Source organism: Trachemys scripta, chromosome 8 (genome assembly GCF_013100865.1).
Source record: "Trachemys scripta elegans isolate TJP31775 chromosome 8, CAS_Tse_1.0, whole genome shotgun sequence".
Taxonomy (NCBI): Eukaryota; Metazoa; Chordata; order Testudines; family Emydidae; genus Trachemys; species Trachemys scripta.
Window position 1 is genome coordinate 75,688,730 of NC_048305.1, and position 16,050 is coordinate 75,704,779.

Genomic DNA, 16,050 nt, shown 5'->3' on the forward strand with positions numbered 1-16,050 from the left:
TTAACCGCCTGTTGTTTTTTTCCACTGGAAAAATGGAATGGAATATGATTGGTTTTTGTTTGTTTGTTTGTTTTTTTTTAAGCCTAAATCTGCCTCATAAGGCTGCTAAAATGGTAGCTTTCTGTTAGATTCTCTTATGATATTCACTTACAATGTTAGACGTTCTCTGCTCTAATTAGATGTAGTGGTTAGCATATAGTTTCAGTAACAGTTTAGTTTTCTTTTGAATCATGTCTGTTTTATAATCAGGAAATCTTACTCAGGTTCCAGAACAAAAAAGGGCTTTGATTTCTTCAGACTGTTCCTGTTGTAATAAGATTTGCATAATCCAGTATTGATTTTTTTTCCTATATGGATTTAATATGAATAATCTGTTTTCCTACCTTGAACCAAAAGAGTGCCCATGCTTTGATCCCATTTCCAGACATAGAATGGTATTAGTAATCACTACTGAGTGGCTTGACTCTGCTAGGCAAGCATCTTTATGTCGAACATGAAGTACAGTTCTTGACTGCTTTAGAACTGTGGTTTCTAAAGTCTTCAAAAGAAACAAAAATGACTGCCTCCCTTCTGTGCCATAATCTATCACAATCTTACCAGTACCAGAATATTAATCTATCATTTTTTCATTGCATCTTTTCCTTTTAAAATTTACTATAGGCTGACATTCTAATGTTGTTTAGAGATATTTCCTTAATAGCTTCAAAGAGATATAAAGGGGGTATCTTAAAAATATAATCTGTGTGCGCTTATATCTGCACCCTTCATTTGCTACAACTGAATTGTGCTAAAACCTGAAAATCTCTTTGCTGTCTCTTTCCTTCATGCATGGCTTGATGAGGCAGTCAGCTTCAGGTAAGAATATATTACCAAAGTCCAGTGACATGATTTGTTAATATTATATGCCTGTCTTCCCTCAACTGCTCTGAATTCATAAATGTAAGTTCCATTAGCCTTGGACAGTGTTTATAATCCTAAACTCTTGGTGCGTTCCTGTGGTTAACACACAGCATGCATTCTGTTTTCAGAATGTTTCTAATTCATGGCTTCTTACATGAGAAGGCTTATGTAAGCAAATACTGTCAGCTACTGAGGTTCTGTTCTTGATGCAACTAGCTTTGTGAATGGCACTGAGGGGGCAAAGGTGGAGACAGTCCTTTTTTGGTCCTGTGGCTACAACTTCGGTCTCCTATAGGCAGTCTGTCTAGGCAGCAGTGAAAGTGGGGGTAAAGCTACCTTGAGCTATTAAAGGCCTCCCTCCTAATGTTTGTGGGTCTACCCGGCCTGCTGTATTCCCAAGCCTGATTAGGCCAGAGTCCCCACAGAACCACCGCATGAAGCAACCACCTAGTCTTCTAGAAATGGAGCAGGGAAGAGAGATCAGAATGAGGTCTGTTAATGCCTTTCTAGGCAGAAAAGCCAGTCACAGCACTTGAAGGACTGGGATTTAACCAATGGTGACCTCCCTCACAGAGAAGGGCTTCACTGCCTGGCAACGGCTGTGCCATGCCCCAGCGATGTAACTCCAGCCCTACTCAATCTGGGCTGTCCTTGAAGGGCTAACCCTCTTTCCTCCCAGAGGAAGTAATCTTATGGTCACAGATGGGACTGGAAAACCTAGGTTTTATTCCTGGCTCTTGCCTGCACTTCGTGACCTTGACAAATCACTTAATTTCTATCTGTTTCATTTTCCCAAATTATAAGCTAGAAAATATGGCTTACTTGTCAGATGTGCGGTGCCTTGGTTCACTAATACTTGTAAAGAGCTTTAAGATTTTGTAGATCCTCAAATTAAAAGGTACTATCCATTTAGGTTCTTAAATTGGTACCAACTACTGTGGCATCTGATCCCCTCTGAGCACAGGCATGTCATGCTGAATTTTAAATTTTACACCTACCGAGTAAGCCCTCAGTCCATAGCAAATTCACTGGGCACAGGGAAGGACTGGAGGATCTGTGCAATGTATGCTTTGGTAATGAGCATTACAGATCTATAGCTCGTAAGCCTACTGAGTAGTAAATATCTAAGCACTTCCTTAGTGCTGGTGTTACACGCTGCCTTGAATTTTGGACAGCGATACCCTCAAGGTTATCTCTTGAACGGTAGTTTTTTTTAAGGATTTCAGTTTTCTAACAATCGCTCCTTTCTAGAAAAGAATGAAATTCAATGATAGTACAAGTCAAATTATTTTTGACTTTCTTCAGTTAAAAATCAACCAATTGTATTGAAATGTTTTCTGTTTTACAATTAAAACTTGCTAATTTTTCTTCTATTGAGGAAAAGTCCAGGTTTTGCAGTAGGTTAGTGCACTGCCATTTTACTTCAGGTCATTTAGGGTCAAATAGCAACCTTCACATTTTTAACAAGTTCAGATAGGTTTTGGGACTTGAAGCTTCCAAAACCGTGTTTATTGCTTCAAAGAAGTGAATCCAGAATGGCAGCCCCAAGATGTGAAGCTAAGCTTTGCAGGGTAAAATCTATCTGCCATGTTTTTTAAAGTGACTGCTTCATACGCAATGCAGAATCGGCTAGTCTTGGAGGATAGAAAGATCCTAAGGAGAGGCTCCTTATCCAGACTCGAGTTCAAGGTTTGGGATGGAGCAAGGTTTTGGCCACTTCTATATTTTCTACCAACTGGCCCCAGTTGGCTGTCACCCAGACACAGGTGCCTGCAGACACTGCTACTTAAAAGCATGTAACTGGCATGCTATCACAATCTTAGCAAAATGTCTGACTGACCCCTGCATGAGTTTACTTGCAACCAATAGAGTTGCAAATAGAGTTCAGATAGCGGTAGCTCAAGTCTCTGGTGCTTGAGGGCAGTTACTGTTGGAAATAAAACCTCGCAATAGAACTGAAGTAAGCACCGGTGGCCTACCAGTGCAGCCACAATATATTATGTGCCTCATGACAATGTACCAAGCCTGTAGACAGGGTCCCCCCTCCCTCCAGTGTTCCATTATTAGTCCTATTTAGCTTTGGAAATACCGTAGTTAAGTACTGGAAATGTTTGGGTTTGTCCAATCCATGTTATGGGATTCTGCCACTTAAAGTACAGAGAGGCCTTTACGAATCAGTTTTTTCACAACTAGGTAGATCAGTGTTTTACAAACTTGGGACGCCGCTTGTGTAGGAAAAGCCCCTGACGGTCCGGGCCAGTTTGTTTACCTGCCGCGTCCGCAGGTCCGGCTGATCGCGGCTTCCACTAGCCGCGGTTCGCTGCTCCAGGCCAATGGGAGCTGCTGGAAGCGGCATGGGCCGAGGGACGTACTGGCCGCCGCTTCCCGCAGCCCCCATTGGCCTAGAGCAGAGAACCGCGGCTAGTGGGAGCCGCGATCGGCCGGACCTGCGGACGCGGCAGGTAAACAAACGGGCCTGGCATGTCAGGCCTTCTCTGTACAATCGGCGTCCCAAGTTTGGGAAACACAGAGGTAGATGAATTGATGACTTTTTCCAAATACATTATACTGCCCCTGTTCTATGTATATATCTATTTACATTGTTTGACACAGCATGGGATATAACTGTAATACAGCACAAGATACACACGCTCAAAAAGTCCTGACTTTATGTGGGCAAATTTCACTCAACAGGTGGACTCTCTGCAGGTAAAATGTAGGCATTTCATGCTTTGTATGTATATATATCTCCTTACTATATGTTCCGTTCTATTCATCTGAAGAAGTGGGCTGTTGCCCACGAAAGCTTATGCTCAAATAAATTTGTTAGTCTCTAAGGTGCCACAAGTGCTCCTGTTCTTTTTGAAGAGGTGAAATCCACCTTCAAACCTGGAACTCAGGCATAGGTCTGCAACATGATCTGCCACCCTGTGCGTGCGCCCTCCTCCCCCCACACACACACACACTTCATGGAGACTTTCTTGGTTAAAGGCTGAAATGACTGCAACCCCTTCACACAATTTCCATGGTATATTAAGGCCACTGAAGTAATCATAGATTTTGCCTACTCCCAGTTCCCACCCTCTGCGCCATTCTCTGTGGAGAACACCAGCCCCTTTGCAAACAAGTGTGGAAGTTCCCTGTTCTTTGCTCTGCCAGGAGCATCACCACACTGAAATGGGTCTGTGCATGGAGGTGAATTCCCCCTCCCCCCCCCAAGAACTCTGCAACGTAAACTGGGCTTGTTAATGTTCTGTATAATTCAGGCTTTCTAATCAGAGCCTCTGTGTTTAGATTTTTGCACTTTCGCCATTCTTACGGCCTTTGTGTTGCAAGCAACTATTTGTCTAGCAGAGCAAAATGTGATGCATTTTCATACATGGCCTTTTAAGCTCCCAAAATGGCCACAGGAGGTTTCTACAAGGGAATTTTATGCCCTTTCTGCATACCTATGGTTTTTGAGTGTGATGCTGTCTCTGCAGCTGTCAAACTGACCCCTTAATATTGACTGACTTAACTGATCTAGGTGAATTCTAAGAACTAACCTCACAGACCTCTTCCAACAGCTAAGATTAGTCTCGCTAAGTTATGTGACTTGCTCAGCATTAAGGTTCTTTTTGTTTTTGTTTTTTTCTTCCTTCAGAGTAGCTTTAAACCTGTGGCCATAGTAGCTAGCTTATCACTACAGTTTAGTGTATTTGAAAAGCAAATATTAAGTACACTTTACCTGTGCCCCAACCAGTTTTGTTTTGTAAGACATTTCTCTTTAAAATTGAGACTAGTCTGTTCTACTATGAGGAAAGGTAAGTTTCAGAGCAAGAATGCAGGTTAAAACCTTCATGCTGTGGTTCATTGGAGGTTGATGCTCTTTATCTTTCAAGGTGGAGAGAACCACTTATATTGCTCTCGATTGCTGTTCACGTGCTCTTCCAAAAAACATTGGCAATCACACCCATCCACCTCCCCCGACAGAAGCTTTTCTCCTTGTTTTTTCTAATTAGATGACAAGCACAAAAAACCCTTCCTGAGATAATACAGAAAAGTAGTGACTGTCCAGTAATAAATAGGGCTACCTGAAATCCCACAGCTGTAGTATATTCTCAATGGGAATGTTCAAAGACACAAGATTTAGCCTCAATAACCAGCGGGACTTGTACATACAGTTCAAAATTTTCAGGAGTACGATTAGTGCTTTTTGGTACCAAACCTGAAACACCCTAAAGGGCCTGATTTCAAAAAGTGCAGAATACCCATTCAACCCCTTTCTAAAGTTTCTCCTCTTGGACATTCAAACTCTAGTAACGCTTGGCAATCTTGGTCCTGCTTGCATTTAGAAATCATTGACTGTCAAGGATACTTTACTTCTCAAACATGTTGGTTTTATTCCTATTGCTGGACTCTTCACCTGTGATTAAATGTTAACTCTTGTTTTTAACAGATCAGATGCCTAAAAGGCCAGAAAGGCTTCTCCGACCAACCCACTTTTGATGGGATTCACATTGTCAACCATTTGATAGGAGATGATGAGTCATTTCATTCTTCTGATGAAGATTTTATAAGTAACTCCATACAGGAGGATAGGGTCCGTTTTCATTTACACAGAAGGACTGGACAGATGACTTTGGCCCCAACTGTGGTAGATAGCAGTGACAGTGATACTGAAGAAGGTGTTCTAGACACTGGGGATACGGACAAGATTATTCCAAAGCAAAAGAACCAGCAAAGAATGGAATCCTACTCTACTACTGTGTGATCATCACTGTGACTAGCATCTAAGACTTCAGATTTCTTTTAATGACTAAAATGCCCAGCGCTTGGATTAGATAGCTATTGTGGCTTATCTGACACATTTTATATATAATATATGTATATATGTATACACACACTTTACTGTTTGCCTTCTACCTTTGCCAAATCTTCATCACTGACATACCATAGAGTAGATTGGGAAGAAGTTGATGGATGACTGTTCTAACAGTATTACTGAATGTTCCTTGTTTTAGAAAATGCAAATATATAATTTCTTTAAATGCATAACCATTTTGCCATTCATAAACTTGGGAAATCTTTTCTTCAAAAGAAACTGCTCTTGTGCAATATTTTATACTCCGTGAACTAATGTGTTCTTTTTACATTGTTATCCATTTGTGATCAAGATAGACGTTCGCAAACTGGCTGATCATGGTGTATGTCTGATTATTTTTTGTTGTTTGACTGTTTGGTTTTAATTAAAAATAACTATTATTGGAGACCCATAAAAGGCTCCAAACACAAGCCTTTATTTCTTCTGTTTTTAAATACAAATTAATGGTCACAAATGTCCAAAAGGTTTTTAAAATCATTCTGACTTTTTTTTATTTTTTTGTGCACCTGCTATTGATGTGTTGCTAATAAAAAACCTGGTCAAAGTATGTTAACTACAATGTTTATTTTGTACATGTTTATATCTCTCTGCAGCAACCTGAAAATGTATATTACACATTTTATATGAGGAATGTAAATGTTGCAAAATGGCTACTTTGGTATTCTAACAGGCAAATGAATTCTGTATATACATACTGATAGTGAGTTACAAAATAAAGGCAAAACACTAATCTTAGATTTAATCTGTTTAGCTACTGACACTAGCAGGTTCATGACTAACTAAAATGCTTGTTCAAAAACAGACTAAACTTTTAACTTCATATATATAACTATAATAAATTTTTCATGATTTAACATTTGTTGTAGCACTTATTGCTTAGTAATAACTAATGTCTGTATCCTAGAGATTCTGTAGGTGATTGCATAGTGCAGATCCAGAGAGTAGTTCAGATAAAGATGGAAAGTATTTTTATCTGGCTTTAAATTAACTACAGTTCCAATGACGGATTGTTCAAAGCAGTAAAAACAGATATCTATAGTAAGTTATTCTGAGGAAGATCAGTACAAGAATATCTAAGAACCAAAAAGCTAATATTAGTGCGTTTAATGAAGATGCACATGATTTAACATGGAGCAATGAGAATGAATGCATGCTGGGTGACTGGTCACCCCTAAAGGAAGCCCTGATTAGATCTCAAATTCTTCCTGTCCTTTCCAAGGCCTTTTGATCAAAATGACTTGCTACTGCTGTCCTGCACAGCATTTTAGACATTAGTCTCTTAGACTCTTCCTAGCCCAGAATATTTCTTGACATAAATGTACCACTGCAATTCTCCTCAATTACAAATTCTGTGGAAGTATGTACTGTTAATATTAGCAGCTGGACTGCTTGTGATTTGAAAGGAATTAAATGATACTGCAGGATTATGGCACAAGCTTGCTTCCTCTAGAAATATTAAAGTTCATCTAGGTATTTAAGCATGTGCTTAGAGTTAGACATATGCTTATGAGCTTCAATGGCACTACTAATATGCTGACTTCAGCAAGGTCCTTAAGAATGTGCCTAACGGGGGCCCTAGAGTCCAAGTCCCCTATTGGCCACTTGCATCTCCTTGGCTTTTAATTTTGAAGATTCCTAGTCTTTTTGGAATAAGGCCACTACAGGATCCTTTTTCACTTAATGAGTTAAACTAGTTACAGAACCTGAAAATTTAAAGGAAACCTACTCCATGAAAGAAGTGAGCTTTGGGCATCTTGGCCACACTATACGTATGTTGGTCATATCCAGGCAATAACTGACCATAAAATGGGTAGGTGACACCTTCGAAGTTAACTATTACTTGAGTTCCTGCTACTCCTGGTCTTTGCCTCCGTTACTTTGAGTTTACATTATCTTCATCAATGACAATATATTTCTCATCACACATGATGGGCACCGCATTTCAAGAAAGACGTGGAGAAATTGGAGAGGGTCCAGAGAAGAGCAACAAGAATGATTAAAGGTCTTGAGAACATTTCCTATAAAGGAAGGCTGAAAGAATTGGATTTGTTTAGTTTGGAAAAGAGAACACTGAGAGGGGATATGATAGCAGTTTTCAGGTATCTAAAAGGGTGTCAAAAGGAGGAGGGAGAAAACTTGTTCACCTTCGCCTCGAAGGCTAGAACAAGAACCAATGGGCTTAAACTGCAACAAGGGAGGTCTAGGTTGGACATTAGGGAAAAAGTTCCTGTCAGGGTGGTTAAACACTGGAATAAATTGCCTAGGGAGGTTGTGGAATCTCCATCTCTGGAGATATTTAAGAGTAGGTTAGATAAATGTCTATCAGGGATGGTCTAGACCGTGTTTGGTCCTGCCATGCGAGCAGGGGAGTGGACTCGATGACCTCATGAGGTACCTTCCAGTCCTTGAATCTATGAATGAAGTTTCACCCTATTGCAATAAACATTTACTGTTTTAACACCCAAACCCTGCTAGAAATGTGTCAAAGCAAAAATAATCTGAGCTCTCTTGCTCACTAACATTTAGGTGACAGTTGCCTTATTTTCCCCTAATAAGCATCTGTCCACCTTTGTTTGCACATGGATCACTGACACTCATGTGAATAGATGACAAATTATTCTTTGCCTATCAATACCAGCTGCAAGTCTCTCTTAAAGGTAACGTTCTGCATTAAGTGGCAGGAGCAAAATTCAGTTAGAGGATGGTCGTAAAATCTTTTTTTGTTTGAACAGCAAAGTGTTATGATCTTGCAATAACTGCCTGACTGCCCAAGTGATAGTGAATGAGCCTAATTGGTAAGGGCTGTTTCCTGAACTTTGTTTATATACATGTTAATAGCCTAGATTGTTTTATTCATGCTGCTACTTTCCATTTCATTATCAAAATATCAGTGAAAGAGTACTAGTGAGGTTTAAACCTGATCCAGATAGTTGAATTCTACAGAATAGCTAACTGCACTACAGTGCACAACCTTACCTGACCTTCCACTGGGACCTTATTTAATAATTCTCTTAAAATTGAAATCTTACCATACATTAGACTGGAAAATTATAAATTTGAGCAAATTAAATGATAAATAGGGTGGGTGGGTGTGTGTATACATTTAGTTTTGGGCCTGAGAACCAGACCAGGAGCTAGGCTGGGAAAGGGAGTAGCAGAGAAACGCAGTGCTGTGGAGCCAGTGAAACAATCAGTCTCCATTTAAGTTATATTTCATATCGGGGGGTGAAAATGCTTGTTTCCTCTTTGGCACTCCAAGATGACAGAACATAGGGCGGAAATCAAATCAGTATCTTAGATGTCTGTATACTAATGTAAGAAATATGGGGAATAAGCAGGAAGACCTAGAAATGCTAGTTAATAAACACAACTATGATATCGTTGGCATCGCACAGAGTTGGTGGGATAATGCATATAGGCTGGAATATTGGTATGGCAGGGTACAACTTGCTCAGGAAGGATAGGCCTAGGGGGAAAAAAAGGGGTTGCCTTTTATATCAATAATGTATACACTTTGACTGAGGTTGAGATGGACATAGGAGACAGACTTGTTGAATGTTTCTGGGTAAGAATAAAAAGGATAAAAAACCAAGGGTGATGTCAGGGTAGGAGTCTACTACACACCACCTAACTAGGAATAGGTGGTGGATGAGGCTTTTTTTAGACAACAATATCATGCAAAGCACAGGGACTTCAACTACCCAGACATCTGTTGGAGGAAAATAACACAGCAGGGCACAGATTATCCAACAAGTTCTTGGAATGTATTGGAGACAAATTTTTATTTCAGAAGGTGGAAAAAGACAATAGGGGAGTAGCTGTTCTAGATTTGATTTTAGCAAATAGGAAAGAACTGGTTGAGAATTTGAAAGTGAAAGGCAGCTTGGGTGAACGTGATCATGAAATGATAGATTTCATGATTCTAAGGAATGATGGGAGGGAAAACAGCACAATAAAGAAAATGGATTTCAAGAAGGCAGACTTTATCAAACTCAGGGAGTTGGTAAGCAAGATACCTTGGGAAGCAAGTCTAAGGGGAAAAACAGTTTGAGAGTTGGCAGTTTTTCAAAGAGACATTATTAAGGGCACAAGAGCAAACTATTCCACTGTGTAGGAAAGACCGGAGGTATGGCAAGAGAACACTGTGGCTTAACCAGGTGATCTTCAATGATCTGAAATAAAAAAAAAAAAAAATCCTACAAAAAGTGGAAATTAAGTCAAATTACAAAAGATGAATATAAACAAGTAGGACAAAATTAGAAAGGCCAAGGCACAAAATGAGATTGAACTAGCTAGAGACATAAAATGTAACAAGAAAACATTCTACAAATACATTAGAAGCAAGAGGAAGACCAAGGGCAGGGTAGGCCCATTATTCAATGAGGGGTGGGGAAACAATAACCGAAAATGTGGAAATGACAGCAGTGCTAAATGACTTTTGTTTCAGTTTTCACCAAAAAGATGAGTAGCAATTAGACATCTAACATAGTGAATGCCAGTGAAAATGAGATAGAATCAGAGTTTAAAATACGGAAAGAACAAGTTAATTCCTAATACAAGTTAGATGTCTGCAAGTCAGCAGGGCCTGATGAAATACATCCTAGAATACTCAAGGAGCTGAATGAAGAGATATTTGCCATTAGCAATTAGCTTCAATAAATCATGAAAGATGGGTGAAATTCTGAGGCCTGGAAAAGGACAAATATAGTGCCAATCTATAAAAAGGGGAATAAGGACAACCTGGGGAATTTGAGACCAGTCAGCTTAACTTCAGTACCCAGAAAGCTAATTGCTTAATTATTTGTTCCATCAGTTTGCAGACACCTAGAAGATAATAAGGTGATAACTAACAGCATGGATTTGTCAAGAATAAATTGTGTTAAATCAACCTAATAGTTTTCTTAGAGGGTAACAAGCCTTGTCGATAGGGAGAAGCAGTAGATGTGGTATATCTTGACTTTAGTAAGGCTTTTGATACTATCTCACGTCACCTTCTCATAAACAAACTAGAGAAATACAACCCAGCTGGAGCTACTATGTGGTAGGTGCATAATCGGTTGGAAAATTGTTCCCAGAGAGTACTTAGCAGTGGTTCACAGTCAAACAGGATGGGCATATCAGGGGGGTCCCACAGGGATCAGTTCTGGGTCCAGTTCTGTTCACTATCTTCAGCAATGATTTAGATAATGGCATAGAGAGTACACTTATAAAGTTTGCAGACGATACCAAGCTGGGAGGGGTTACAAGTGCACTGGAGGGTAGGATTAAAATTCAAAATGATCTGGACAAACTGGAGCAGTAAATTCAATAAGGACAAATGAAAAGTATTCCACTTAAGAAGGAACAATCAATTGCTCACATACAAAATAGAAAGTGACTGCCTACGAAGTAGTAGTGCAGAAAAGGATTGGGGGGGTGTCATAGTGGAGCACAAGCGAAATATAAGTCAACAGTATAACACAGGGGTCAGCAACCTGCGGCACGCATGCCAAAGGCAGCAAGCGAGCCAATTTTGACTGGCACGCTGCTGCCAGCCGGGGTCCCGGCCACTGGCCCCACTCAGCCCACTGCCAGCCTGAGTGAATGGAAGCCCTGGCCGGCAGCAGCTGAGTGGGGCCGACGGCCAGGACCCCGGCTGGCAGGAGCCAGCGGACAGAACCCCAGACCGGCAGCGGGCTGAGCAGCTCAGCCCGCCGCCGGTCTGGGGTTCTGTCCGACGGCCCCGCTCAGCCCACTGCTGGTCTGGGGTTCCGGCCATCAGCTGCGCTGATCCTGCTGTGGCCTGGGATACCAGCCGCCGGCCCCACTCACCTCACTGCTGGTCTGGAGTTCCAGCCACCCGGCCCCCTGCCAGCCGGGGTCCAGGCCTCCGGCCCTGCTCAGTCCTCCTGCCGGCCTGGGGTACCAGGAGCCAGCCCAGGCCTCTGTTCCTGGCCTGGTCCCAGCACTCTGCAGCCCATATCAAAAATTACACTACAATTAGCTTAAAAACTTGAAAACTTTGTATATTACAGTAATCGTTAAAACATGTATAATGTTAATAAATACATAGGTTTGATGAAACAAAGTAGTTGTACTTATGTGCCTGTGCTTAATTTGTGTTTTCGATGATTTACTTTCTAAAAAAATATCGCATGTCTCGCACCCCCAGAAAGGGCATCTCACACCCCCAGGAAGTTTGTGCACCCCAGGTTAAGAACCACTGCACTAAACTGATAAGATCTGCATTTTAATTTAATTTTAAATGAAGCTTCTTAAACATTTTAAAAACCTTGTTTACTTTACATACAACAATAGTTTAGTTATATAATATAGACTTATAGAGAGAGACCTTCTAAAAATGTTAAAATGTATTACCGGCACGTGAAACCTTAAATTAGAGTGAATAAATGAAGACTCGGCACACCACTTCTGAAAGGTTGCCGACCCCGGTATAACACTTGCAAAAAAAGCAAACACCATTCTGGGATGTACTAGCAGGAGTGTTGTAAGCAAGACACAAGCAGTAATTCTTCCTCTTTACTCCATGTTGATTAGGCCTCAACTGGAGTATTGTGTCCAGTTCTGGGCACCACATTTCAGGAAAGATATGTATAAATTGGAGAAAGTCCAGATAAGAGTAACAAAAATGATTAAAGGTCTAGAAAACATGACCTATGAGGGAAGATTGAAAAATATGGATTTGTTTAGTCTGGAGAAGAGAAGACTGAAGGGGGAACATGGTAACAGTTTTCAAGTACATAAAAGGTTGTTACAAGGAGGAGAAAAATTGTTCTCTTTAACCTCTGAGGATAAGACAAGAAGCAATGGGCTTAAATTGGAGCAAGGGCGGTTTAGGTTGGACATTAGGATAAACCTTCTAACTGTCAGGGTGATTAAGTACTGGAATAAATTGCCTGGGGAGGTTGTGGAATCCCCCTCACTAGAGCTTTTTACAAGCAGGTTAGACAAACATCTGTCAGCAATGGCCTAGATGAGTGATTTGCAAACTTTAGCAATCCAAGGACACTGATTTTGATTTAAAAATTTTGCAGACCCCCAAGCCCTCCCCACTCAGCCCCAGGCCCCACCCCAACTCCACCCTTCCCCCCCAAGGCCCCACTTCCCTCCACCTCCTGCCCCTCCTCTTCTCTGCCTCTTTCCGTCCCATCCCCTGAGTGCGCCCCATTCCCGTTCCTCCCTCTCCCTCCCAGTGCCTCCTGCACAGTGGGGAACAGCTGTCCTGTGGCATACAGGAGGCACTGGGAGCAAGAAGGAGGAGTTGATCAGCGGGGGCCGGCGGCCCTGGTCATGATTCCACTCCTTCCCGGAGCGCAGCCCATCCCTGCTCCTCCCTCTCCCTCCTAGCGCCTCCTGTATGCCACTGAACAGCCACTCCCCAGCATGCAGGAAGCGCGGGGAGAGAGGGGGAGGAGTTGCTCAGTGTGGCCCACAGACCCCCCTGGCATACCTTTGTGGACTCCAGTTTGAGAAACTCTGGTCTAGATAATACTTAGTCCTGCCTTGAATGCAGGGGACTGGACTAGATGACTTCTCGAGGTCCTTTCCAGTTCTATGATTTTTTCACATGAAGTTGGGAGAATTTGGAAGCCTAAAGTTTTTGAGCACTGGCCAGAAAAACCTGAGTGCTTTTTAAAGTTTTCTCATGTGGGGGATTCAACACTTTTTACAGCAGAACTACCCCAGTGCTATATTGCAGCAAAATCTGTGCCTTAAGCCACCTTTTAAATGGATGAGCATTAATGTTTTATTAACCCTGTTACTCAGTCTGTTCTTTACCTGTTGTCTCGGATTTATGTTTTAGAGACTCTGTTACACCTGAATCGCTTTTTCAATGGTTTCTTCCCAACTGTAAGGGCCAGAAACTTTTCCATATAAATTTTTTAGGTTCTGGACTAGCAATGACACTTACCTATTTGTTGACAAAAATAGTTGTTTGAGCTCATAATGTTCTTTAATGGTCTTAAGGTATAAAGGTATGCGTGCTATAGATTTTTATACTTCTCTCATCACTGTAGTATTGGAGGGGATGTCTACACTGCAGTAAAAGACCTGCGGCACAGCCATGGTTGGTCAGCACACTTGGGCTGCTGGGACAAAAACAGCCATGTTAGCGGCTTGCTTGGACTGGAGCCTGGGCTCCGAGACCGTGTGTGCAGGGGGGAGGTCTCAAAGCCAGGCTCCAGTCCAAGCCTGGCTATCTGCACTGCTGTTTTTAGCCCCACAGCCCAAGTCCCCTGAGTGCCAGTCAGCTGCCCTGGGCTTTGAGACTCAATGCGGCAGGTTTTTGACTGCAGTGTAGACGTACCCTGAGCACCTTCCAGGAGTGCATTAAGCAATATGATTACACATCTATCGTGCGTTTTGTTCTCTCATCCTCGCCCTAGAGGAAGATGCTTGGGTTAGTAGTGTCAGATTTTGATAGGGATTGGCGTTTTCTTGTTTTGTTTTTTTTTAAATGTACCTATTGCTACATATTTGTATTGGAGAAGGCATGGTCAAAGAAATGTGCCTTGCACTTGGAGCAGAAAGTGGTCAAGTTTTGTGATGGTCCTTAGTTCCTGAGCGAATTCATTCCAGTCTCTCACGACCCTCAGAGAAGATTCTGTCTCCCACACAGAGCAGCTTTACTCTTATTGTTGAACTTTCCATTGTATCAGAGAAGTGAAGTTATTAACCATAGTCTTCATCCCAGAGCTGTGGACTCTTTTTTAGGTGTTCTGGGCCCAGGCCATGGAGCGCTTTGACAATAAGGCCCAAATCTTTGAACTTGATTTGATATTCTATGAGAAGCCAGTGCAGGGAGCAGAGGACAGGTGTGATGTGCTCACTGTAGCCTGTGTGGCTGAGGAGACGTGCTGCAGTGTTTCCTGTTGGAATTTCCTAAGTGTTGAAGGGTTCATGCCTAAGTATATCACATTGCTGTAGTCCAGCCCAGAGGTGAAGAAAGCAGGAATGATTGAGGTCAGGTCTGTCTGCTAAAATGGGACAGAGTCTCCTAGACAACCAGAGATGATTCAAAAATATAGTGCATGGCCGTTGCCATGTGAGAGCCCAATGTCAACCGAGGAATCCAAGAGTATTCCTAGACTGCGGACTGAATTGACCAATTATGGATGTGAATCTTCAATCAAAGACGACTGCACCATGGCTGTAGACTACTCCAAATACTTTCCTCTTCCCACCAGCATCAGCTTCTTTAAACAGTTAAATCAGTGCAACTGTGTCTCTAGACACTTGCTGCTTTAAACTGGAATGATATTGATTTAGCCAAGCTAAACTGATATAAACCAGAATTAAAGTGATTCAAGAGTATTCACACAGACTGCACCAGTTTAACTAAATCAGTTCTTGAAATTATTTAAAATGGTGCAATGCCTATGCAGATCAGTTCTTAATTAAACTGTTGTACGTTTGCATGTAGGTTAAGGACTCAATTTGGTTGTACGGATTTGCAAGAAATGCATTTATTTTTCTGTTTTAAGTTTTAAAAAACCATCCTAAGTCTAAGATGTACTGAAGACAAATTTCTGGGTGAAATTTGGAGCCCGTGCAATATTTGTATTTTTAAGCTAGAGGAACCCAAAGGAATGCAAGGCAAAGAAGGCCCAAATTTTAAAAAAGGGAACATGTCTAAATGCTTCCTCTTCAAAAGTTATAGAATCTTTTACTGATGAAATAATTTGAAAATTCAATTGTCCCTTGAAGAGTCATTGAGCCAGACTTGAAGACTAGATTCAGACAACAATGTATAAAACAGAGATTTTAGTCCTGCATTAAGTGGAAAATCTCAGTGCAAAGTTAACGATGGAGTCATTTCTGACTCTTCCATAATTCTGGGCATATTGCTCCTTTTGTGTGGCGAACTTTTAGTTTATGACAAGGCTTTCCATAGACTTTCATAATAAGGTCTCAAATGCTATAGTGAGACTGGTTGTTAGAAACCACAACGCTGGTCATGGTCGATTTCTGGATTGAGTTAGTTTACATATAGTTCTAAAGCCGAGAGATAAATTTTTTAAGATATATGAAATTCTTGATCCTAAATAACATACACTATGAATTTTTTTACATCTTTGCTTTAGAGCAGTGTATAAACTGGTTCAGGCTATAAAATAATAGTTATGCAACATGTTTATCCAGTAGCCCATAGCATCAAAGACCATATGCTACAGAGTAAGAAGCACAAAAACAGCAACAGTGTGATTTGCAATAGATGATCTGAGTAGCATTAAATTTCTATAAACAGTCTCTTAGAACAGTGAAAATGCTGCTTAACTCACACA

General features: G+C 41.3%; 1 protein-coding gene across 3 annotated transcripts in view; it reads left to right on the forward strand.

The window, feature by feature from the left end:
* Positions 1–6,311, forward strand: part of LOC117881921 (ecotropic viral integration site 5 protein homolog) — a 64,206-nt gene extending 57,895 nt beyond the window's left edge. For 2 of the 3 annotated variants that reach the window (XM_034779775.1, XM_034779774.1), the window contains one exon: positions 5,339–6,311. In XM_034779775.1, coding sequence (XP_034635666.1) covers positions 5,339–5,653 — 315 coding nt within the window. In that variant the 3' untranslated portion in view covers positions 5,654–6,311. Of the gene's footprint in view, positions 1–845; positions 856–5,338 lie in introns of all 3 variants that reach the window. The other variant, XM_034779776.1, reaches the window with a different exon arrangement.
* Positions 6,312–16,050: the final 9,739 nt, after the last annotated feature.